The sequence below is a fragment of the Somniosus microcephalus genome, chromosome 29, assembly GCF_052327205.1.
Source record: "Somniosus microcephalus isolate GS21.2 chromosome 29, FLI_Smic_1.0, whole genome shotgun sequence".
NCBI classification, from domain to species: domain Eukaryota; kingdom Metazoa; phylum Chordata; class Chondrichthyes; order Squaliformes; family Somniosidae; genus Somniosus; species Somniosus microcephalus.
Window position 1 is genome coordinate 10,455,164 of NC_141015.1, and position 25,065 is coordinate 10,480,228.

The 25,065-nt window shown below is 44.7% G+C and overlaps 1 protein-coding gene across 11 annotated transcripts in view; it reads left to right on the plus strand.

Moving 5' to 3' along the window:
* Nucleotides 1-25,065, plus strand: part of LOC147098466 (serine/threonine-protein phosphatase 2B catalytic subunit beta isoform) — a 77,444-nt gene that overhangs the window by 48,720 nt on the left and 3,659 nt on the right. For 5 of the 11 annotated variants that reach the window (XM_085970158.1, XM_085970149.1, XM_085970157.1 and 2 more), the window contains 7 exons: nucleotides 18-95; nucleotides 6,971-7,065; nucleotides 7,638-7,763; nucleotides 7,888-7,965; nucleotides 8,527-8,608; nucleotides 9,422-9,519; nucleotides 24,746-24,775. In XM_085970158.1, coding sequence (XP_085826284.1) covers nucleotides 18-95; nucleotides 6,971-7,065; nucleotides 7,638-7,763; nucleotides 7,888-7,965; nucleotides 8,527-8,608; nucleotides 9,422-9,519; nucleotides 24,746-24,775 — 587 coding nt within the window. Of the gene's footprint in view, nucleotides 1-17; nucleotides 96-6,970; nucleotides 7,066-7,637; nucleotides 7,764-7,887; nucleotides 7,966-8,526; nucleotides 8,609-9,421; nucleotides 9,520-9,777; nucleotides 10,562-11,472; nucleotides 11,633-17,868; nucleotides 17,962-24,745; nucleotides 24,776-25,065 lie in introns of those variants that run through there. The other 6 variants (XR_015074179.1, XM_085970150.1, XR_015074180.1 and 3 more) reach the window with 5 other exon arrangements.

Here is a 25,065-nt window from a genome sequence, read left to right on the forward strand (position 1 = left end):
ACACTTCTATGTTTCAGTTACCCAGCTGTTTGTGAATTTTTACAAAACAATAATTTGCTATCAATAATTCGAGCTCATGAAGCCCAGGATGCAGGGTAAGAACACTGAATGAAACCATTTACATTGCAATGGCAGAAAAACATAATTTTGATTAAAGTTTAGCTGTAAAATAAGATTCCAAAAGAAAATGTGAACACTAATGAGAATCGTTGAGCTATGGATTTGTAATTTATGGTATGACAGTGATGGGTTGGAGAGTCGATATACGGCTGGACAGGTCTGAGTTGGTGCTGATTTAACAAACCCTTCAGTAACCTGCCCAGCTCCGGTATTACATACAGCTGAAAACAATGCACCGCATGGCGTAGTACAAAACCATACATACCAGAAGATCCGCGGCTCAGTCACCAGTCTGTGCTCATTTGCCCGATGTCAGCCCTGTGAGAATAAATGGGGCTGCATTTCACCTCAGCACCGTTGGGCTAGGGAGCTGTTAAAATCAGGCAGGATTCGCACTACTGAGATTGCTATCTGGTGACCTGCAGGATACATGCTTGGATGTCATATGTGGGCTGGATCGGGCTGGACTGTGGTACCTTTTATAGCGGAATAGCCTGCTAACACTTAGTGTAAAGGCTCACACATGAAAGTGGCCACTTGGGTTTCTCGCACTAGTGGAGCTATACCCAATTGTTGGGATGATTGATTCTCAGGCCCAAGCCCATATTACGATTGGAAATACGTATCCCAGACTCCTGCACTCATAAGCTAGCGATGATAAGCTTGCAAATCCTGGCCAAACAGCGCGCACAACTGATGTAGGGAATATGTCAGAATGACCTTTCTATGTCTACAGTTTAAAGTATGTTATGTTTAATCTTCCTCAAGTTGTCCTACATTAAGACAACAGCCTGAGTAAAGTTCAGCGTTGGTTGAAATTCTTAGCTTACCATAGATGGAGAAGTGAACAGCTGCTCAAGGTTGTAGCTCCGAACACTATTTCTATTTTCCTAACTAAACATGCAAAGATAACCTGGTGATTGGAGTAATAATCAAAAACAGTACAGTCACTGGATTTCAGACCAATAACAGCACAGGGTTAGCTAGGTTCAGGTTAACATAACATAGCTCGGTTATGAATTAGTCTTGCAGCCTTGACTGGGTTTAGTTTAATATAGCATCTCCTAGTTCAGCAATTGGTTTGGAGGATTATGTTACGTATAGTCTAATGTAGTTTGGAGCAGTATCATCGGGCATCTTCTCTGCTCTGTTTAACTGTTACCCTATACTTGCCCTTCCAGAGCTTATATTACTAAGTAGCCATGACTGCTAGATCTCTGAACTGAACTGCATTTTTAATGCTTTCCAATTCCCTCTTTACTTCTGTTAGGCTTACGTCTTTATTTTTTTCTCTGTGTCACTGGAAGATAAGGATGAAGTGGCTTTTCTCATACCTAAACTTCAGGCGACAATCATTCCTTCATCAAGCCCGGAATACTTTTCCTGCTTATCCAGCTATCAACAAGGTTGTTGTGAGCTGTTTTGGTTCCAGAATCCATTGAAGTTGACCACTATCTTTAGAGCTGAGGGGGGAAGCTTTACTATTCTAACACGTCCCTAAGCTGTTAACGCTATGAATCAGAAATTGCCACAGTGAGTGTTATTACAGGTGTCACTGGAGCTCGAGTGATCAGTGGCTCTTTGGTGGCCCAGAGTGGGAGCAGGGTAACTGTGATAGCTGCTTATCCTTGGCTCTGCTCCACCTGCTGTTACGACGCTCCTGAGCAGAGGATTATATGGTGCAGGCTGTCATTCAGGAACTGATCCTTGGGATTTAATACCCAGCACATAACCACATAGGGGGTCCACTGTAACGTCAGAGAAGAGCTGCGGAAATCCCAGGAAAACAGCATTAATGGCATTTTCATTTTCCTGGAGTTTCTGCAGCTCTTGCTTCAGAATTACGGTGCTGGAGCAGGAGAACCCCCACTGACATTCAACCGAAAAGGTCCTTTTTATCAGCTTAAGAGCAACTAGGGATGGGCAATAAATGCTGGCCTTCCCGTGAACAAATCCCTTATATATATATCCTGGGGCCCATAGTGTGTGCAGTCCCTTAGTGTACACAATCCTGGGGCCCATAGTATGCACAGTCCCTTAGTGTACACAATCCTGGGGCCCATAGTATGCGCAGTCCCTTAGTGTACACAATCCTGGGGCCCATAGTGTGTGCAGTCCCTTAGTGTACACAATCCTGGGGCCCATAGTATGCACAGTCCCATAACCTGCCCAGTCCCTTAGTAGAAATAATCCTGGGGCCCACTGTATACGCAGTCCCATAGTATACATAAGGAATAAGAGCAGGAGTCAGCCATACAGCCCCTGGAGCCTGCTCCGCCATTCAATAAGATCATGGCTGATCATCGACCTTAACTCCACTTTCCCGCCCAATCTCCATATCCCTTGATTCCCCTAGAGTCCAAAAATCTCTCGATCTCAGCCTTGAATATACTCAAAGACTGAGCCTCCACAGCCCTCTGGGCAGAGAATTCCAACGATTCACCGCCCTCTGAGTGAAGAAATTCTTCCTCATCTCACGCCTACCCCTTATCCCTAGACTATGCCCCCTAATTCCAACCAGGGGAAGCAACCTCTCGGCATCTACCCTGTCAACCCCCTTCAGAATCTGAAAATAACAACAGAAAACACTGGAAAAACTCAGCAGGCCAGGCAGCATCCGTGGAGAGAGAAACAGAGTTAACGTTTCAGGTCGAAGACCTTTCGTCAGAACCCTTCAGAATCTTGTATGTTTCAATGAGATCACCTCTGATTCTTCTAAACTCCAGAGAGTATCGGCCCATTCTACACAATCTCTCATCATAGGACTGCCCTCTCATCCCAGGAATCAATCTAGTGAACCTTCGTTGCACCGCCTCCAAGGCAAGTATATCCTTCCTTAGATAAGGAGACCAAAACTGTGTCCAGTACTCCAGGTGTGGTCTCACCAAGGCCCTGTACAATTGTAGCAAGACTTCCTTACTCTTATACTCCAACCCCCTTGCATAAAAGCCAACATGCCATTTGCCTTCTTTATTGCTTGCTGTGCCTGCATGCTAGCTTTCTGTGTTTCTTGCACGAGGACACCCAAATCTCTCTGAACACCAACATTTGAAAGCTTCTCACCATTTAAAAAAGATTCTGTTTTTCTATTCTTCCTACCAAAGTGAATAACCTCACATTTCCCTACATTATACAGGAAACTTTGTGATATCCGGCACCAACGGGACCGAGCTGTTGCCGTCCCAGCAAAACTGCCGGACAAACCAGCGCTAATGTTAAAACATACGGAAGCTTTTGAGCTCCGTATCTAGCAACAAACCCAGCTTCTAAACAGTCGGCCGTAGCTTGCAAGCGTCTCTGTAGCTAAGCAACAGCTTTAGCTAGACCTTGCAGAGCCTGACTGGTGAAAAAAAAGCAACGAAAAAAAAAAAACTTACTGAACCGACTCCTGAATTTTGCCGGCGGCTCGAGCATTCTGGACAGTTAACCTCCGGATAAACCAAAGTTTCCTGTACTCCATCTGCCACCTTACTGCCCACTCACTTAGTCTATCTATATCCCTTTGCAGACTTGTGTTCTCCTCACATCTGAGGCCCCAACACTGATCCTTGTGACACCCCACTAGTTACAGCCTGCCAACCAGAAAAAATCCCCACTCTCTGTTTTCTGCCCGTTAACCAATCCTCTCTCCATGCTACTGTATTACCCCCAACCCCATGAGCCCTAATCTTGTGTAATAATCGTTTATGTGGCACCTTATCGAATGCCTTTTGGAAATCCAAATATACTACATCCACTGGTTCTCCTTTATCTACCCTGCTAGTTACATCCTCCAAAAATCTAATAAATTTGTCAAACACGATTTCCCTTTCATAAAACCATGTTGACTCTGCCTAATCATGTTATGATTTTCTAAGTGCCCCGATACCACTTCCTTAACAATGGATTCCAGCATTTTCCCGACGACTGCTGTCAGGCTAACTGGCCTGTAGTTCCCTGTTTTCTCTCTCCCTCCTTTCTTGAATAGCGGTGTTACATTTGCGACCTTCCAATCCGCTGGGACCATTCTAGAATCTAGGGAATTTTGGAAGATCAAAACCAATGTATCCACTATCTCTTCAGCCGCCTCTTTTAGAACCCTAGGATGTAGGCCGTCAGGTCCAGGGGATTTGTCGGCTTTTAGTCCCATTAGTTTCTCTAGTACTTTTTCTCTACTTATATTAATTACGTTAAGTTCCTCACCCTCATTAGACCCTTGGTTCCCCACCATTTTTGGTCTGCTGTTTGTGTCTTCTACTGTGAAGACAGATACAAAATATTTGTTTAATGTTTCTGCCATTTCCTTATTCCCCATAATAATGTCTCCTGTCTCAGCCTCTAACGTTTACTTTTGCTGCTCTCTTCCTTTTTACATACTTGTAGAAGGTTTTACAATCTGCTTTTATATTTCTTGCTAGTTTTCTCTCCATTTTTTTCCCTTTTTATCAATTTTTTGGTCCACCATTGCTGGTTTCTGAAACTCTCCCAATCCTCAGGCTTACCATTATTCTTTGCAGCATTATAAGCTTCCTTCAATCTAATGCTATTCTTAACTTCTTTAGTTAGCCACGGTTGGATCACTTTTCCCGTGGAAATCCTGCGGCCCATAGTGTGCGCAGTCCTGTAGTATACACAATCCTGGGGCCCATAGTGTGCGCAGTCCTGTAGTATACACAATCCTGGGGCCCATAGTGTGCGCAGTCCTGTAGTATACACAATCCTGGGGCCCATAGTGTGCGCAGTCCTGTAGTATACACAATCCTGGGGCCCATAGTGTGCGCAGTCCTGTAGTATACACAATCCTGGGGCCCATAGTGTGCGCAGTCCTGTAGTATACACAATCCTGGGGCCCATAGTGTGCTCAGTCCCGTAGTATACACAATCCTGGGGCCCATAGTGTGCGCAGTCCCGTAGTATACACAATCCTGGGGCCCATTGTGTGCTCAGTCCCGTAGTATACGCAATCCTGGGGCCTATAGTGTGCGCAGTCCCGTAGTATACACAATCCTGGGGCCCATACTGTGCGCAGTCCTGTAGTATACACAATCCTGGGGCCCATAGTGTGCGCAGTCCTGTAGTATACACAATCCTGGGGCCCATAGTGTGCGCAGTCCCGTAGTATACACAATCCTGGGGCCCATAGTGTGCGCAGTCCCGTAGTATACGCAATCCTGGGGCCCATAGTGTACGCAGTCCTGTAGTATACACAATCCTGGGGCCCATAGTGTGCGCAGACCCGTAGTATACGCAATCCTGGGGCCCATAGTGTGCGCAGTCCCGTAGTATACACAATCCTGGGGCCCATAGTGTGCGCAGTCCTGTAGTATACACAATCTTGGGGCTCATAGTGTGCGCAGACCCATAGTATACACAATCTTGGGGCTCATAGTGTGCGCAGACCCATAGTATACACAATCTTGGGGCTCATAGTGTACGCAGTCCTGTAGTATACGCAATCCTGTGGCCCATAGTGTGCGCAGTCCCGTAGTATACACAATCTTGGGGCTCATAGTGTGAGCAGTCCCGTAGTATACACAATCTTGGGGCTCATAGTGTACGCAGTCCTGTAGTATACGCAATCCTGTGGCCCATAGTGTGCGCAGTCCCGTAGTATACACAATCCTGGGGCCCATAGTGTGCGCAGACCCAGCTGATCAGCAGCATAAGGCCACTGAATTGAATTAACAGTGGCAAGAGGCTTTCATCCAGTGCTGCAGCATTCAGCTGGTCAGGCTTAGAAAGATTTAGTGCAGCAAAAGTAAGCTTTTAGAAATAAAAATGAATCCCACCTTCCTTGATGGCTCAGTGGGTTTATTCCGTGATAGCTGAGCCCTGCTACCAAAATGTTGGATCCCTACTCTGTCCTGAGGTATCTGAGTGCTTGCTGTCGGCGTAGCGGTAAGAATATTTCAGATGGCTTCAGTGCAGCACAGAGGTGCACACCATGCAGCCTCAGAGGCCACACATCAACTTTAAATACATGTTCCGATTAGCTTGAGTTGAGGGTTTATCCTCCAAAGAGGCAGCAGAGTTGAAAACAGCTCTTTTCAAACGTCCAGACCCTCAACATTCAAACCGGACAAACCACTTCATACAAGGACAAATAGGATTGGGCTCCCCGGACACAAGTGTCTCAGGGTTGGGCAGTTCTGCCCTAATATGTCTGTGTGCAATTTTTCCATTTCCCACAACAGCTATCGTGGAGAATCGTGCCCATTATAACAATTATTAGACTGCACAGACTAATTTCAAATAGAACCTTTCCACCAGACTGCACTGGATTTGCTAGTATCTGACCCCCACTGCAGTGACACTCGCACCTCTGAGGCAGAAAAGGTCGTGGGTTGAAGCCTCACTCCAGAGGTTTGAGTGCACAATCTAGGCTAACGCTTGAGTGCAGCACTGAGGGAGTGCTGTATTGTTCAAGGTGCTGTCATTTGGATGAAGTGATAAACTAAGGCCCCGTCTCCCTGTTCACGTGATATAAAAGATCCCGTGGCACTGTTTGAAGAAGGCTTGGGGAATTCTCCCTGAGTCCTGGCCAACATGTATCCCTTATCCAATACCACTAAAGCAGATTATCTGATCATTTATCTCATTGCTGTTTGAGGGAGCTTGCTGTGTGCAAATTGGCTGCCACGATTCTCTACATAATAAGTGACTGCACTTCAAAAATACTTTGTTGCCTGTAAAGCGCTTTGGGACATTTTGAAGTTGTGAAAGGTGCTGTATAAATGCAAGTTACTTTTCTTTCATCACCCAGTTCACATTGTCATTTATAATAAGTACAAGGAGGATGGTTTCATTATTGGTTTTAAATTCATTATGTAATTAAAAAATATAATTGTTTTCAATATTTTTGTTTCTACAGCTACAGAATGTACAGGAAAAGCCAAACCACTGGGTTCCCATCATTAATTACAATCTTTTCTGCACCAAACTATTTAGATGTCTATAATAATAAAGGTAAGTCCTTTGAACCTTTTTTCATAGGATTACACGTTCGGTATTCAAATTCCTTTTTATTCTTCCCTTTATCCTGAATACTGACAGTAGCTCATGTACTGATGTGCATTGGATGCTCGCAGACCACATTGTAATCTGTACACCCATCACATGAGTGTCAGTAGAATATGTGACCGTAGGGGTCACCATGATCGACTGTCTGTGTTCATTCTCGTTCTCTCTCGCTTTCGTGCGCTCTCTCGTGCCCACATGCATTTGCAGCAGGGGGCACTGGACAGCGATCAGCTGATTTTCATTTTCTTTTCCGTGTCTCTGAACCATTGAGGCCAATTATTGTAGCGTTTTGGCCACCTCCATGCGCATAAGCTAATTCAGCAACCACCCAGGGAATGCCGGGTCAGCGTGGATCTGTTTTACCCTGCACAGTGCATGCACCAACTCCGGCCTCCTACAGTTGAATTCAGCATTTTATTAGAAACGGTCAAAACTTTTTTTTTTTCTCTTTGAAACCTCTCTCCTTACTTTCCAAAGCAATGTTTAGTCCATCACTGCGAAACCGTCTTTCATTTCAGCTGCTGTGTTGAAATATGAAAACAATGTGATGAATATTCGACAGTTCAACTGTTCTCCTCACCCCTACTGGCTGCCCAACTTCATGGATGTCTTTACGTGGTCGCTGCCGTTTGTCGGAGAAAAAGGTATAGCTATTGAACACTCATTTCGCTAAAGGTAAATTTAAAATATTGGCAAAGTAAAAATTGAAACATGTGGTAAAGATGAAAGGTAAACCCAAATTAAACACATTTTATTTCTATCGTACAGTAACAGAGATGCTGGTTAACGTCCTCAATATCTGCTCTGATGATGAGCTCATGTCTGAGGGAGACGACGCATTTGACGGTAAGAGAACATTTTGTACTTAATCAGTGGGCAGCTTGATCCGTTAAACAATGGGTATTGAGGCTGTTAGAGCTTGGAGAACATGTGGTATATCCGTACAAGCCTTGGTTTTCAGACACCATTATCACAAACACCGCTTTTGTTGTTTGCAGTGGTCTCTCTGTAATGTGCCAAACGCAATGCCTGCATTGCTGGCGAGGTAAGTGGTCGCTTGAAGAAACTGATTGGTTTGCATTGCATTGCTTTGTGTAATGCAGGCCAACTTACTCAACCCACCCACCAGAGATTTCAGACACATTTTATAATGAGTTCCTCCACCCACCCTTCAACTATCTGAAGCCGCCAGCTTCAGTTTGTCCCCAAGTCTTTCTGCAGCAATGTCCCTCCCGTGATGGAGGCGGGAGTCCCATTGGCACATTTGCTCTCTATGGATGAGTTGGAATCCATTTCCATTAGCTCTATGGATGGGGGAGAGATGTATAAGTGAAGGAATGCAATGTGGAAAAATTGTTACAAAGAAGTTTCTGAGCTTGAAGCATTCTTAAATTTTTTTTTAAATAGGCACAGCTGCAGCTCGGAAAGAGATCATTAGGAACAAGATTCGAGCGATCGGCAAAATGGCCAGAGTCTTCTCGGTGCTCAGGTGAGGGTTCCTTCCGTTCCCAACTTGCCCTTGGTGCAGGGATCGAATGTGGGTTTCTGTTTCAATAATCTCCTTGTAAGACGCTCCTTCAAACCTACCTCTTTGACCCAGCTTTTGGTCACTTAGCCGAATATCTCCTGATGAGGCTCGGTGTCAAATGTTGTTTGATAATCGCTCCTGTGAAGCACCTTGGGACGTTTTACTACGTTAAGGGTACTATATAAATGCAAACTGTTAACTAATGCAAAGCTGAGCCCTAGTTGATCTTTACAGCTTGTCTCCTCCACAATAGTTCTTATGCTGTCTCTAGACTATACAGTGGCTCCAATTTGCTAAACTCTTTTATAAATCAACATAAAATCAAAGCATGGCCTTACAAGGCAAAAATGGCTTCCCCGCTCCCATCATGGTTCAGTGAGTAATTAGACTGCAAGGTGTGGTGCTGAATGGGATGGTCTGAATTTCGACCTGTCATGAGGTAGCTGACCTCAGCGGTGACCCTACAATTGATCTTTGTACAATCTTGGCTAGGGCGTGGTTCCTGATCACGACTCAGTGACCCCACCCTCCGCCCCCACTGGAAAGCGAACATGCCTGAGGAGTATAGGGGTGGACTTGACTGAATAGCCGAATGACTCACAGATGAGGGATTGCCCCAGCATGAGTCAGAACCTTCAGGAGCAGCGGGGGTGGCAATTTAAATGGCAGTTTCTCTTCAATTGACAAAAAATGTTCAGTAGGCATTATGTAGGAATTTAATTTCCCTTATTATGCAATCGTTCTGAGTACGTTCTCAATTTTCCACATTTACAGAGAGGAGAGTGAGAGTGTGCTGACGCTGAAGGGATTAACTCCCACTGGGATGCTACCAAGCGGAGTGTTGGCAGGAGGACGACAGACCCTACAAAGTGGTAATGATGCATTGCCTCTTCCTGTGCCTCAGGCAGATTGGGGCACTTCTCGCTGTTTCACTAGCTCCGCACATAATGCATGTTGGGAACTCGCGATGCTTTTTAGCTCCTGTCTCAGTGGCTGAGCGAAGCGTAATGTTACATGTAACCTGGGCAATTTGAATGCACGCTAACCAGGGTAAAGATGTGATAGCCAAGTATTGGTCATGTTTTCTCATAGAAATTATTTTATTTTTCTTGGCTTTTACCTTTGTTTAGAAGCTTCTTCAGGGCTGGAGTATTGATATTTTCAGAGAAGGTGATTATTTTAGCAGTGTCGTCTTGTATGTTGTGAATTCAGACGTTCAAATATTTTAAATCTTGTAATCTGCAACCCTTAGTGGCTTTAGCTAAACAGACAGTGAGCATGTCCCCTTCAGTTGACCGTGGTCATACATGCCAAGCCTTATGTATTAAGAACACAAAAATTTACAAGCCCCATCCCATGCTATAACCCATTTTAATTGCGATTTGTGTATTCTATTACGGTATTTACTTGGGAAGGGGAATAAATAAGGAGGGGTGACCATGAAGTATATCTGTAAAGCAGTGCTATCACACATACCCAATGAAATGACACCAAAGTATTTGTCCTCTGTTTGTTCATGTTTATGTGTACTGTGTACTGGTGTCTCTCCACTGCCAACTTGCCTGCATTGTCTTCAGACCTTGTAACATGCCTTTCCTTCCTCCGCAGATACAAGCAGTCTTCTGTGACTCTGCCCGTCAGTGTTAGGTGTAGCTATATGTCTGTAACTTTGTAAGAAGCGTCTTTGCAGGGAATATTGTGCAGTCTGTATGTTAATAACTTAAATTGGCACTTTAGATGGTTGCTTGCGCAAGAGTGAGTGTTTGAAAGCACGATAAAATCTGTTGAGGCTCTATTTCAATGGAATGGGAAGAAATTCATATCCCAGCGTTAGCTCGTGATTAAGCTTCATTTAAATGTGCACACTTGTTTTAATTCCAAATAAAAAATGGTCTGTGGAATTCCAAATATAAACTGGTTTGATTCAAATACTTTGCAACATCGGGAGAAGAGCTGCTTTTCAGAATATTTCACAAGTTCAGTTAGAACATATTTCAGTGTTTGTGAATGTGAGTGTGTGTGTGTGAGTGTGTGTGTGTGTATAGCGTCATAGAAGGAAGCCTGTGCTGATAGTAGTTGTTGAACCGAAGCTATCTACCCTAATCCCATTTCCGTGTTCTTACCCATATCTTTTTATAGTCTTCCTGTTAAAATGCTTATCCAATTCCCCTTTAAATGCTGTTACAGTCTCTTGTAAAACGTCCATGTTGTAACTACCCTCTGTGTGCAACAAAATTATTCTGGCTTCTCCCTTCGTTGTTTTATTGATACCTTCTGTGCCCCCTCGTTACTGATTCACCAACCTGTGATAACAGTCTGTCATTGTTTGTCATCTTATCACCTTTCATAATTTTTCAAACTTTTATTAGATTCTTCCCCATAACCACCTTTGTTCAGGTGGAAAACAAAATTTTTAGAACCTTTCTTTGCAATGATAACCTCTCATTCCTGGTATTCTCACTGGACCCTATCAATGGCCCTCATATCCTTATAGTAGGATGCCCACAGTCACACAGTACTCTGGTCTAACCAATGTCTTGCTTTTATTTATACATAAGAGCATTGAATATAAAACCCATTTAGCCTCTCTACCTACCTTTAAAGATCTACATCTGTCTGTTCCTGCAATCTGTTCAGGAGCTTACTTTATAACATATATTTCCTTTCACTATTCCTTTTTCAGAAAATGTATTAGTTCACGTTTCTCTACATTGAACTGCATCTGCTCACTCTGCTACCCCGCCATCCCCCGCATCTGCCCAACTGTTTGCCATGCCCCCTAAGTTGGTATCGTCAACAATCTTTATAATTTCTTCTGTACCTAGGTGCAAATCAAGTTTATGAATGAGGAACCGAGGCCCTGGCACAGATCCCTGCGGCCTGCTGATGCCCGCACCCCACCTCCGTTACCTCAACTTTTGAAATTTGTCCTCTTGCCAGATTTTTATCCATGTAGTCAATGCCCTGTAATACAAATTTATAGCAAGTCTCTTCTATGGCACGTTATTAAATACCTTCTGAAAATCTATATACACAGCCACTGCATTCATTTTATCAATACATCTTGATTTCCTCCAAAAATTCAGTTCAATTAATCAAGCACAATCTACCTTTGATAAACCATTGCCAACTACCCCTGCTTAACCCTTGCCTTTGTAAGTGTTTACTAGTGTCATCCCTTATTTTGGGCTTTCGAAGTTTACCTACAACGGAGGTAAGACTAGCTGCATATACTTCCCTTTCCTTACAGATCATTGGCAGCGTCAGATTGCTGTAATATCTCATGATTTGGTTGCCTCTGTGTAAAGTCATAAAAACACAAGTGACTCCAGTCCCACACCAGTATTGTTGCCTGCCCCCTGAAATGGTCGAGCAGGGCAGTTAGAGATGCGCAATAAATGCCTTGGCAGCGACGCCCACACCCCGAGATTGAATTAAAAAATAATCAAAAACCATAGCGCCATGGTAAAGGCCCGGGTGTTGAAAATGAACTTCTAAGCTACTGTAAACACTTCAGTCAGAAACTCTTGCGGCTATCATGTTTGTTCCTCTTGCTTGCAGCACTGTACTGCTGTTTCCCAGTAAATAAAGTCTGTTGTGCCTAATGAGGGACTGTGCAACTTGGAGCTGCACACTGATCAACTGGACTGTAACCAAGGGTTAACCAAATTCCACTGGACATGGTGCAGCCCAGGTGCCAGATTTTACGCTGTTTCCCATTCTTTTCAATTAGAGTTGGAGATCTCCTAAACAACAACAACTTGTATTTATATAGCGGCTTTAATGTAGTAAAACGTCCCAAGGCGCTTCACAGGAGTATTAGACAAAAAAAATGTGACACATAAGGAGAAATCATGGGGGGAGGTGGCTGTGGGTTGTAGGACTGGAGGAGATTACAACGATAGGGAGGGGTGAGGCCATGGAGGGATTTGAAAACAAGGATGAGAATTTTAAAATCGAGGCGTTGCTTAACTGGGAGCCAGTGTAGGTCAGCGAGCGCAGGGGTGATGGTTGAGCAGGACTTGGTGTGAATTAGGACACCTGCAGCCGAGTTTTGGGTGGCCTCCAGTTTACGTAGGGTAGAATGTGGGAGGCCGGCCAGGAGTGCGTTGGAATAGTCAAGTCTAGAGGTAACAAAGACATGGATGAGGGTTTCAGCAGCGGATGAGCTGACGTAAGGGCGAAGACAAGCGATTTTACGGAGGTGGAAATAGGCGATCTTAGTTATGGCGCGGATATGTGGTCGGAAGCTCATTTTGGGGTCAAATACGACACCAAGGTTGCGAACAGTGGTTCGGCCACAGACAGATGTTAAGGAGAGGGATGGAGTTGGTGGCTAGGGAACAGAGTTTGTGGCAGGGACCGAAAACAATGGCTTCGGTCTTCCCAATATTTAATTGGAGAAAATTTCTGCTTCTCTAGTACTGGATGTTGGATAAGCAGCGTGACAATTTAGTGACCGTGGAGGGGTTGAGAGTGGTTGTGGTGACGTCGAGCTGGGTGTTATCAGCGTACATGTGGAAACTGACTGTTTTTGGATGATGTCACCGAGGGGCAGTATGTAGATGAGAAATAGGAGGGGGCCAAGGATAGATCCTTGGGGGACCCAAGAGGTAATGATGCGGGAGTGGGAAGAGAAACCATTGCAGGTGATTCACTGGCTACAATAAGATAGATAAGAATGGAACCAGGCGCGTGCAGTCCCACCCAGCTGGACGACAGTGGAGAGGCGTTGGAGAAGGACGGAGTGGTCAACTGTGTTAAAAGGCTGCAGATAGATTGAGAAGGACGAAGAGGGATAGTTTATCATTGTCAGAGTCACAAAGCATGTCATTTGTGACTTTAATAAGAGCCGTTTCGGGACTGTGGCAGGGGCAGAAACCTGATTGGAGAGATTCAACCGTGGAGTTCCGGGAAAGATGGGCATGGATTTGGGAGGCGACAGCATGTTCATGGACTTTGGAGAGGAAAGGGAGGTTGGAGATGGGGCAGGAGTTTGCAAGGACGGAGAGTTCAAAGGTTTTTTTTGAGGAGAGGGGTGATGACGGCAGATTTGAAGGAGAGGGGGACCGTACTTGAGAGCGAACCGGTTTATGTCAGCTAACATGGGAGCTAGGAAGGGAAGTTGTGTGGTCAGTTTAGTGGGAATAGGGTGGAGGGAGCAGGCATTCGGGAGCATTATAGGCATTACCTGTGAGCATGCTAAAGAGTAGTTATTCCGTTTTTTCTTCAAATCTTTACGGTAAGGGATTAAATCTAAAAGCTTTTTTGTAATCTGTTACACTGTGCTTTCACTGTCCATTTAAGCAGAGATTGGGTAATGCAACAAGTACTTGATGGAGAGGAAAAAATATTTTGTGATTAAGTTAATACCTTGAGGGTCGCCTTCTCCGTGCTGGCCTGCACCCTCTATAGACTACAACTTACCCTGAATGCCTGATCTGTGTCCTCACCTGCGTTAAGCCCCATTCTTCCAAAGCTCCGCTGACACCCCGTGCCCCAGTGGAATTAATTTTAAGATCCTGATCCATCCACAGTTTCGCCCCCAACCGACCTCCGTGACCTGTAGCCACGTGTCGCAGCCTTCCAAACCTCCGGCATCAGTTCACTCCTTATTCCCCACTCCTCCTCTGCACCATTGGCTGTGCTGTTTCACCCACTGCTCCCGTGCCCTCTGGAACCCCCTCGTTAAATCCTTCTGTCTTCCCACCGCCTTACTGTTTTCAGAATCCTGAAAAAAAGATTTCTTTCCACTGTACTTCCATTGCCATTCCCCCTCCCGATTTTTTTTTTTTTTCCCCCCTACCTGTTCGCCCACTGTTTGTATGTGAGGGGTGCGATGTGAAAGGTTTTCAAGATCGTGGGTTGTGATTTGGTCTCTCGACACCAATGATTTAAGACGACTTGCACTGAAACCTGAGTCTCAACGATTGCATTTTCATTCTCTAATTAGCCCGACAGTCTCACCTAACTGTGTGCCTGCAACATTTATCTTCAAATTGATCCTGATTTAAGACAATTACGATAACAAAATACTGCAGATGCTGGAAATCCGAAACAACAACAGAAAACGCTGGAAAAACTCAGCAGGCCAGGCAACATCCATGGAGAGAGAAATAGTCAACATTTCAGGTCGTAACCCTTTGTCAAGACTGGAAAGGCACAGGAAATGAAACAGATTAAAAGGCCAGGCTGGGAGAGAACAAAAGAGAAGTGAAGAGACATTAAGAGGTATTCAAAACGAGACGAGATGGTGATAGGACTAGCGGAGACAAAAGACGGCTCTAGATTAGGTGTGAAATGCGCTGGCAGAATGAGAGACAACTGCCATGTGGGAGAGAGAAAAAAAAAGAAATGGGGCGGGGAAAGCCAAAATAAAGGTGTGGATAAACAATATGTAAAAATGTAATGGGGCCGAGGTTATGATCTGAAATTGTTGAACTCGATATTGAGTCCAGAGGGCTGTAAAGTGCCTAATCGGAAGGCGAGGTGCTGTTCCTCGAGCTTACGCTGGGTTTCCGTGGAACAATGCAAGAGCCCGAGGACGGTGAGGTCTGAGTGGGAATGGGGCGGTGAATTAAAATGACTGTATTCGCTGCTCACGATGCGGTCTCCTCTACATTGGGGAGACCAAACGCAGATTGGGTGACCGCTTTGTGGAACACCTCCGTTCAGTCCGTAAGGATGACCCCGAGCTTCCGGTCGCCTGTCATTTTAATTCACCGCCCCATTCCCACTCGGACCTCACCGTACTTGGGCTATTGTATTGTTCCACGGAAGCTCAGCGTAAACTCGAGGAACAGCACCTCATCTTCCGATTAGGCGCTTTACAGCCTTCTGGACTCAATATCGAGTTCAACAATTTCAGATCATAACCTCGGCCCCTATTACATTTTTACTTATATTTTTTATCCACTCCTTTGTTTTGTGCCCTTCCCCCTTTTTCTCTCTCCGACATGGCAGCTGTCTCCCATTCTGCCAGCACATTTCACACCTAATCTAGAGCCGTCTTTTCTCTCCACTAGTCCTATCACCATCTCGTCTCATTTTGAATACCTCTTAATGTCTCTTCACTTCTCTCTTGTTCTCTCCCAGCCTGGCCTTTTAATCTATTTCATTTCCTGTGCTTTTTCAGTCTTGACGAAGGGTTTCGACCTGAAACGTTGACTCTATTTCTCTCTCCACGGATGTTGCCTGGCCTGCTGAGTTTTTCCAGCGTTTTCTGTTGTTTTTACTAAACAATTAGTTTGCCTAATCCAAAGCATTAAAATTCATCATTTGGGGATTTAATGAAAGCTTGCTTTTCCAAATCGATGTGTGGGGGTTTGCAATAAACCTCATGTGACCTACTGTACTTTCCTTTTAATACTTGCATTTCATATTCATTTTTAGATTGCAAGGAGTTCAGTAGTTGCATGAAAAGTTGGTTTTAAACCACGGAGGACACAAATGAAGGCAAATCACTGATCTGGATGCTTTAGAATAGGACGGGTTAAGCCTCGTTTCCTGTGCTCAGAATTGCACAGTAACCCGTGGTATCTCCCTTCAAGTGCTGCTGCCAGTGGCAGCCCAGACTTTGGGTGGGTGAGGTGATGTTGCTGCCTCCAGGGGCACCAGTGCTCACCTGATGAGGTAGTTTGGAGGCCGCGCTCACCTTGCGTGCTGGCCACGAACGGGCTGAGTACTGAGGCTCCTTGCCCAGGCCGGCCCAGGTGACTTACACCCACCTTCCCTATCCGTCGAGGAAAGGCCCACAGTTGGGATGCCCTTTTTCTGCTGTTCACTGGATTCTGCCCTGCAGTATAAAGGAGATGGAACCCACAGCATTGGGTCTCTGTTCTATTGCACAGCTGCTTTGAGCATTAAAGAAACTGTTTAAAAGGCCTATATGGTTCAGTGGCTTTTCAGGCAAGAAGCTCAGAAATCCAGCTGCTGTTGAACATGCCTCTTGTGTTGACCGTAATGGAGTGTGAATTAATGGTGTTCACAGGTGCCTTTAAAGTGACGCTACATTCACAGAAAAGTATTTGACAAATCAGCTACTCCTCTGTTCCCCTCCCAATCTTCCACCAACTTAGGAAGGGCGAAGAGCCAAGCCTGGCAAAATCCAGAGCAGAAAGGCGTGACTGGCTCAGTGAGAGTTACTTCATTGTATCGCATGTCTGTAAATTTATGACTATGGCTTGTCGGTGGTTTAAATAAAGGTGCTGTACCTTTAAGTAAGCCTCTCATTTTGCCTTCTAAATGTAGGTTTTCTTCAAAAATTCTCTGAAGTACCCCAATGGTTTTACCCAGGGACTAGCTTAGCCGTACACCTGGAATGTGCCAGGTTCAATATCCGGCCCGTGCTGAGCTCAGCTGCAGGGTTGCTACAATCGATCTGGAGCCCCTTGTTCTGCTCGGGCAAGATTAGTCTAGAATTTCAACTCCTGATCATTGTCCAGAAGTGTGAAAGAGGAGGATCAGGCTTGGCTATGATCCTTCCCCTCCCCATAGTTGGAACAGCCTGTCGAGGCTTGTTGTCTGGACTCACCCACGAGCTATGGCGACTTGGGTGAGATGTCACAGGGGACCATTACCCACGGAACTATACCTGAGCAAAGCCTTCAGGAGAGATGGGGAAAAAATTGTCTGGAAAAGGAGCAAAAAAAATCATTGAAACCAGGCCTCGAAATGGTTGTTGATTTCATTGATGTGCAGTTGCCTTCAGGATATTGTTGGGGAGCATCAAGCTGTGTAGTTTCAGCATCCCAATAATCCCTGTGGAGAGAGAGACATAGAGTTAACGTTTCAGATCGATGTTCTGACATAAGGTCATCGACCTGAAACGTTAACTCAATGTTCCTCTCTCCATAGATGCTGCCCGACCTGCTGAGTATTTCCAGCATTTTCTGTTTTTATTCCAGATTTCCAGCATCCGCAGTATTTTGCTTTTTCCCCAATAATCCCCCGCTGCTTTGCTGCCAGCGCTAGATTCTGCTCAGTGGAAAGAAAATTTGCTTGTGACACTTAAGTTTTAGAAAATGCACAGGAACCCTACAGAAAATACAAGAAAACCCTAAAGACTGAAACAGTTGGTTTAAAATAAATCTGGTAAACTGCTTGTTCGTGTTACCCAGTCTGTCACTGTCTCCTGTGCTGTGGTGTCTGGTGCAAGCACGCCCATGTTTCTTCGTGTGGGACCTCACTTACTGGAATATTTCCTGAAAACCTGTTTGTAGCACTTGTATCTGAAAAATGAAGATTGTTTTTTAAAGTGAGGAGCATAAACTTCTGAAAACTTTACCTTCCCTGAACTTAAAAGCACTGATATGGTGAGTAATTGAAATAAATACAGAAAATGGTGAAAGCCCACAGCAAGACGGTCAGCAAGGCCCCTTCGCTTACACCCGAAACATTAAGCTGCCTCTCACTTTACAGATGCTGACTGATTTACTGTATATTTCCAGCATTTTCCATTTTTATTTCAGATGTCCAGCATTTGCAGTTTGTTTTTATTTGGTAAATTGTCAATCTTAACAACTGACTAAATCCATTTTAATTAAAGCTTATTTGGCAATGTTGCATTAAACGGTAACAAAAGCTTCTTAGCATGGGATAATTCCCTGCTGACTCCATGAAATGAGCTCGCTGTTCAACTATGTGAAAACTTAAAATAACTTTCTTTGTATCAAAGCATGAGTTGCATAAAACCGCCCTGTTTGGTCCCATCGGTTTTTGTGCCAGTACTTTCATCTTAAAAACAGTTGCTGTAATATCGCTTATAGTAGAGCCTTATTTGACCCGTATTTATAATTAACTCTTTTGCATGTAGAAAACAGAACTTGTATTTTAAAAGGCAACTGAACTCATGTATCCTTATACATACAAGATTCTGAGAGGGATTGACAGGGTAGATGCTGAGAGCTTGTTTCCCCTGGCTGGAGAGTCTAGAACTAGGGGTCATCATCTCAGGATAAGGGGTCGGCCATTTAGGCCTGAGATGAGGAGGAATTTCTTCACTCAGAGGGTTGTGAATCTTTAGAATTCTCTACGTCAGAGTGCTGTGCATGCTGAATCGTTGAGTATATTCAAGGCTGAGATCGATAGATTTTTGGACTCTTGGGGAATCTGGGGATTGGGCGGGAAAGTGGCGTTGAGGTCGCAGATCAGCCATGATCTTATTAAATGGCGGAGCAGGCTCGAGGGGCCGTATGATCTACTCCTGCTCCTATTCCTTATGTTGTGTTGAGGCGAAGGCACACTTTGGGAGGACTAATATGGAAAGACCGTATACTGTAAATGGCGTGATTTTGAAACGTGTCGGTGAGCAGAGACCTTGGTGTCCATATACACAAATCCTTAAAGGTGGCAGGGCAAGTTGATTAGGTGGTCATAAAAGCATATGGGTTACTTAGGTTTATAAATAGAGAAATAGAAGATAAACGCAAAGAGATCAAAGTCGAACTTTATAAATCACTGGTTAGGCCTCAGCTGGAGTATTGTGGACAATTCTGGGCCCCACACTTCAGGAAAGATGTAAAGGCCTTAGAAAGAGTACAGAGGAGGTTTACCAGGATGTGACCAGGGATCAGGGACTTCAGTTATGAAGAGAGGTTGGAAAAGTTACCATGTTCTCCTTGGAACAGAGAAGGTTAAGAGGTGACCTAATAGAGGTTTTCAAGATGAGAGGTTTTGATAGAGTAAATAGGGAAAAAATATTCCCTCTGGTGAATGGGTCAATAACCAGAGGTCACAGATTCAAAGTCATTGGCAAAAGATCGAGAAGGGAGAACTGAGCTGTGGGGATCTGGAACGCTCGACCTGAACAGGTGGTGGAAGCTGACTCCATCAATAATGTGAAAAGGAGTTGGACGGGTTCTGGAGGATGAACTCACAGGGTTACGGACAAAACGCGGGGGTGTGGGACTGAACATGACTGCTCCTTCAAAGAGCCATCACAGGCATGACGGGCCGAATGGCTTCCTTCTGTGCTGTAAGTTTCTGTGATTCTAGGGAAAGACTGTCAGGCCCACATGCATTCTCCCTCATTTTGGCAGATTTCACCCTCATACCATCCCCCTCTCCCACCTGCAGGGAGAGGCCAAAAGCCAGAGAGCGGTAACCAATTCAGGAGTAAAAATTCCTCTCTGACCTCGTGAGCAATCAGGCAAGCCCTGGGAGGCCTTCACCCAGTTAATTATTATCCAAAATGATTTACTCCCGCTTTCCATGTGCTGTGCTGACTGACCCTTTTATTTCCCAAAAGTCCATCTAACATCGTCTTGAAGGGCTGTAAAGAATCATCTTCACCACCTGCTAGAATCCCGCTCTACAGGTCAATCAGCCTTTGGGTAAAGTAAAACTTCCAGGCCTCCAACGTCACTCCCAGCTGCCTCAATTTATATGTCTGGCCCCCTAGTTCTACCGATCCCCATCATATCTTATTTGGCCATACTATTAATAATCTTAAACGCCTGGATCAGATCCCTCAGTGTAAACCCAAGGCATCGAGTCTATCTTCGTAGCTCAATGCTCTCAGGTTGGGGCATTAAGCTCCAAAGACGCCCTTTGAGTTTTCTACAGAGTCACAAAGACCTTCCTGGGCTGGGGGGCCAAAACTGGACACAGTACAGGTCAACTATCCCTTATCCGCACTTCCGAAATTCAAAAAGCTCTGAAAACCGAATTTTTTTTCGTGGAGCGTCTCTCGGTATTTCCAGTGTGAAAGCTTGAGCAGCTTGCACGGGAGTTTGCAGATTACTGCGTGGCCGTGTGCAACTTTGAGGAAACCTTGCTGTTAACTATTTCTTTATAGTAATCTGGTTACCTAGCCAGGTCACTAGTGGTGTAGTTGTGGGGTAAACCCGACGGCCGCCTCTTGTCCATTTATAAGCATTATTATCCGTTCTGAAATCCGAAAAATTCCTAATTCCGAAACACAGCTGGTCCCAAGGGTTTCGGATAAGGGATCGTGCACCTGTATTGCAAATGAGGTCCTACCAATGCCTTATAAAACCCTAATAGAACCCTAATGAATGGTTATATTTAGATGGAGGAAATACTGTTCCTCCGACGTCAGCCATGGCTCAGTGGGCAGCACTCTCGCCTCTGAGTCAGAAGGTTGTGTGTTCAAGTCCCACTCCAGAGACTTGAGCACAAAATCCAGGGACTGACCGTCCCAGTGCAGTATTGAGGGAGTGCTGCACTGTCGGAGGTGCCGCCTTTTGAGACGTTCAACTCTCTCCAGTGGATGTAACAGATCGCATGGCACTATTTCGAAGAGCAGGGGAGTTCTCCCCGGTGTCCGGGCCAATATTTATCTCTCAGCCAACACCACTATAAACTGATTTGGTCATGTATCTCATTGCCTTTTGTGGAACCTTACTGTGCGCAAATTGGCTGCCGCGTTTCCCTGCATTACGTTACCTACACTTCAAAATGACTTAATTGGCTGTAAAGCACTCGGGGACATCCTGGGGTTTGAAAGGCGCTATATCAAGCAAGTCCTTTCCTTTCTATAGTGGCAAATTACAGGTTAAAAGCTAGTGATAACATTGATGGGGGTGGTGGGTGGTGAGACGATCCCCTGGGCACCAGCAGATGGCGTGCACTTGCATTCAACAGGCAAGAGACCCGGGCACCAGAAGCTGAATAATGTGGGAGCTAACTGGCTCAAAAACTTGTGTCAAAAACAGAATTTGATTTCCTGTACAATTTCAGTCAGTGTACATATGCATTCTAAACCAGATGGCTGTGTTGTGATGTGCTTAATCATGCAACTTTTACCCACTGATCCAGGACATATTTGTATATTTTTGGAACAATACAGCAAGTGGCTGTCAAATTAAAAACCAGAGCCTCTTTGAAAGCTGCTGATGCTTCTTGTGTTTGCTAATGCAGACTAGAATGCCCCTCCTGGTTTTCCCGATACATGGACACTGCCCAGTGTAGTATGAAACCCTACACATCGGAAGATCCCAGATTAACACGATGCTCTGCGATGAGCTAGCTGATTTTGTCAGAGCTGCAGTTTGCCTCGGTATCCTCTAGGCCCCGGAGGAGAGGGGGAAAATTCCAGGGTCCCTGCTCCCGATTGGTTTCCAACTGAGAGAGTGCAAGCACGTGGGTACTGATTGAGGACATGAGCCACTGTGATGCCTCCACAGATGAATAGCCTGCCAACATTGATGATCTGAGCTTGCCACGTGGAGAATGGCCAATTGGGTGAGGTACCGGAAAGCTACTCGGTGAGACCGGGGCCCAGTGAGAGTCCGGTGAGTTCAGGAGAGGGGTGAGAAAAAAATTGAGCGTTTTAAATTAGGCTTGAGATAGAAGAAATACACAAAGTAAATTTGGGACTTTTTGAGCCTGCGAGCTTGGGTATGAGCTGACTGAATTGTATCTGATGGATTAGTAGGGTATTTACAGCAGAGTTCAATGTCTAGCATCAGGCTCCTCTTATACTGCCTTAACTACAGAGAATGCAGTATTGATATTCCCACCATAAGAACATAAGAAATAGGAGCAGGAGTCGGCCCCTCGAGCCTGCTCCGCCATTCAATAAGATCATGGCTGATCTTCTACCTCATCTCCACTTTCCTGCTCGACCCCCATATCCCTTGATTCCCTTAATATCCAAAATCTATCGATCTCTGTCTTGAATATACTCAAAGACTGAGCCTCTGGGGTAGAGAATTCCAAAGGTTCACCACCCTCTGAGTGAAGAAATTTCTCCTCATCTCAGTCCTAAATGGCCGACCCCTTATTCTGAGACTGTGACCCCTGGTTCTAGACTCCCCAGCCAGGGGAAACATCCTCCCTGCATCTACCCTGTCGAGCCCTGTAAGAATTTTGTATGTTTCAATGAGATCACCTCATTCTTCTAAACTCTAGAGAATATAGGCCCAGCCTATTCGATCTCTCCTGATGGGACAATCCCCCCATCCCAGGAACCAGTCTGGTGAACCTTTGTTACACTCCCTCTATGGCAAGTATATCCTTCCTCAGGTAAGGAGACCAAAACTGTACACAATACTCCAGGTGTGGTCTCACCAGGGCCCTATATAATTGCAGTAAGGCGTCTTTACTCTTATACTCGAATCCTCTTGTAATAAAGGCCAACACACCATTTGCTTTCCTAATTGCTTGCTGTACCTGCAGGTTAACTTTCAGTGATTCGTGTACAAGGACACCCAGGTCCCCCTCAACACCAACATTTCCCAATCTCTCACCATTTAAAAAATACTCTGCTTTTCTATTTTTCCTACGAAAGTGGATAACTTCACATTTCTCCACATTATATTCCATTTGCCACGTTCTTGCCCACTCACTTAGCCTGTCTATATCCCCTTGAAGCCTCCTTGCATCCTCCTCACAACTTACATTCCCACTCAGCTTTGTATCATCAGCAAACTTGGATATATTACATTTGGTCCCCTCATCCAAATCATTGATGTGGATTGTGAGTAGCTGAGGCCCAAGCACTGATCCTTGCAGTACCCCACTAGTTACAGCCTGCCAATCCGAAAATGACCCGTTTATTCCTACTCTCTGTTTTCTGTCCGTTAACCAATCCTCAATCCATGTTAGTATATTACCCCCAATCCCTTGAGCCCTAATTTTGTTTAATAACCTCTTGTGTGGCACCTTATCGAATGTCTTCTGAAAATCCAAATACACCACATCCACTGGTTCCCCCTTAGCTATTCTGCTAGTTACAACCTCAAAAAACTCTCAACAGATTCATCAAACACAATTTCCCTTTCATAAATCCGTGTTGACTCGGCCCAATCCTATTATTATTTAATAAGAAACCTTTGATTGATGAATTGATTTGTTTCAGCGCTGCCTATTTACCTTTCGGGCTATTGAATCCCAATTCTGAATATAGCATCATAGTTTGACTACTCCAGCTCTGAAGTTGGGAACAGGAGGACGGGGCTGAAATTGAGCCACAAAATCGGTAATTCTGGATGAAATTGGTACAGTTGCAGCCAATGGTCTCTTTAAGCTGCGCCTGTGTGTGTGGCTGCGCAGTAATTGCACGGTCCCGCGCAGGCTGCGCACAAGCTTTTACATTGGAAATACCGCACATGCACAGAAATTGAAAGGGACAGGCCACGCAGAACAATGCGCAGCTTACAGAGAACATTGGTTGCAACCCTTGAGGGTTGGGCCTGAGGTAGTTTGATGGGAGAGAGTAGAGGGAGCTTTACTCTGTCTATAGGAGTGCTTGGCACTGGGTGCCTGAAATGGAGACTATTCCATTCCCCAGCACTAACACCCCTCACATTAATGAACATAAAAATCATTCAAACTATTTTCACGCAGGGGGCAAAAAAAGGAATGCATCAACAGTGATGCAGACAGAATTAACAAAAGCTTAAGAGACGAGCTGTTTGGCCTGTCTGTTACAGTTCTACATGCCTCCTCATACTTAACTGACCTTTCACCTTGTGGATTTTTATACCCTGGAGTTTCGTAATAATTGACACCTTTCGCCTTTGCCCAAATCAACATTGCACAAAGCCGCCCCACAGACCTGCCCCCATTTTCTCTTTAACTAACATTCAGAGTTGTTACTACTTCCCCGGTAAAGTGAAAAAGTTCTTCCAATTCTGCTGCAGATTCCTGGTTGTGAAAATGTGATTGTTTCTTCATTCTGAAGGAGGCTTTGGGATGAGCGATCCATGTATAATATCTGGCCACCGGTCTGTTCTGCTGACTATTCAAACTTAAAGTGCTTTGGTACATGTCCGTTACAGAATAAAATTATGCCCGAACCATTATTGATCTTTTTTCATTGAGACCAAGATAACGTCAAAGTAATACGAGCTAAAACGATTCATTTTCATATTGTTTTACATTAAAGTTTCAGTATTAATTGTGGTTTGACCAAATAGTAAATTGTGCAATGTCTGTGTTGAAACTGCTATTTCCTATATTGTGTATTAACGCTCTTGTATATTAAAGCTGCTGTTCTGAATCTGGAGTTCATTACGGTTCTCTCTGGGGATTATATGTTATGCTGCTGTTTGGTTCCTTGCTATTTCTGTGAAATACTACGCTACTCATCTCTCTCATTCATTTTGCATGCAACTGCTCACTTCTGTACAGCCACAGTTGAGGCAATTGAGGCTGATGAAGGTACGCCCAGTGTGTCGGCATCAGAGGTATATGGTGCAGAGTTCGGGGGGGGGGGGTTGGTGGTGGTGAAAATGGCCTAGATTTTGGGTGTATCTAACTTGCACAAGCAGGAAATAAACTGGTTATCATTCATTTTTGTCGTGAATATAGAATATTCTTGAGGAATATTGTCTGTGTTTTTTGCTTTGCAAAGGCGAGTTAGGTTTAGTGGCCTCACTGTCTATATTACCTTGTAAGAGGTAATATTGTAGAAGTGTGTTGGTATCTTAGTACTGTGTTCATTAACAGCT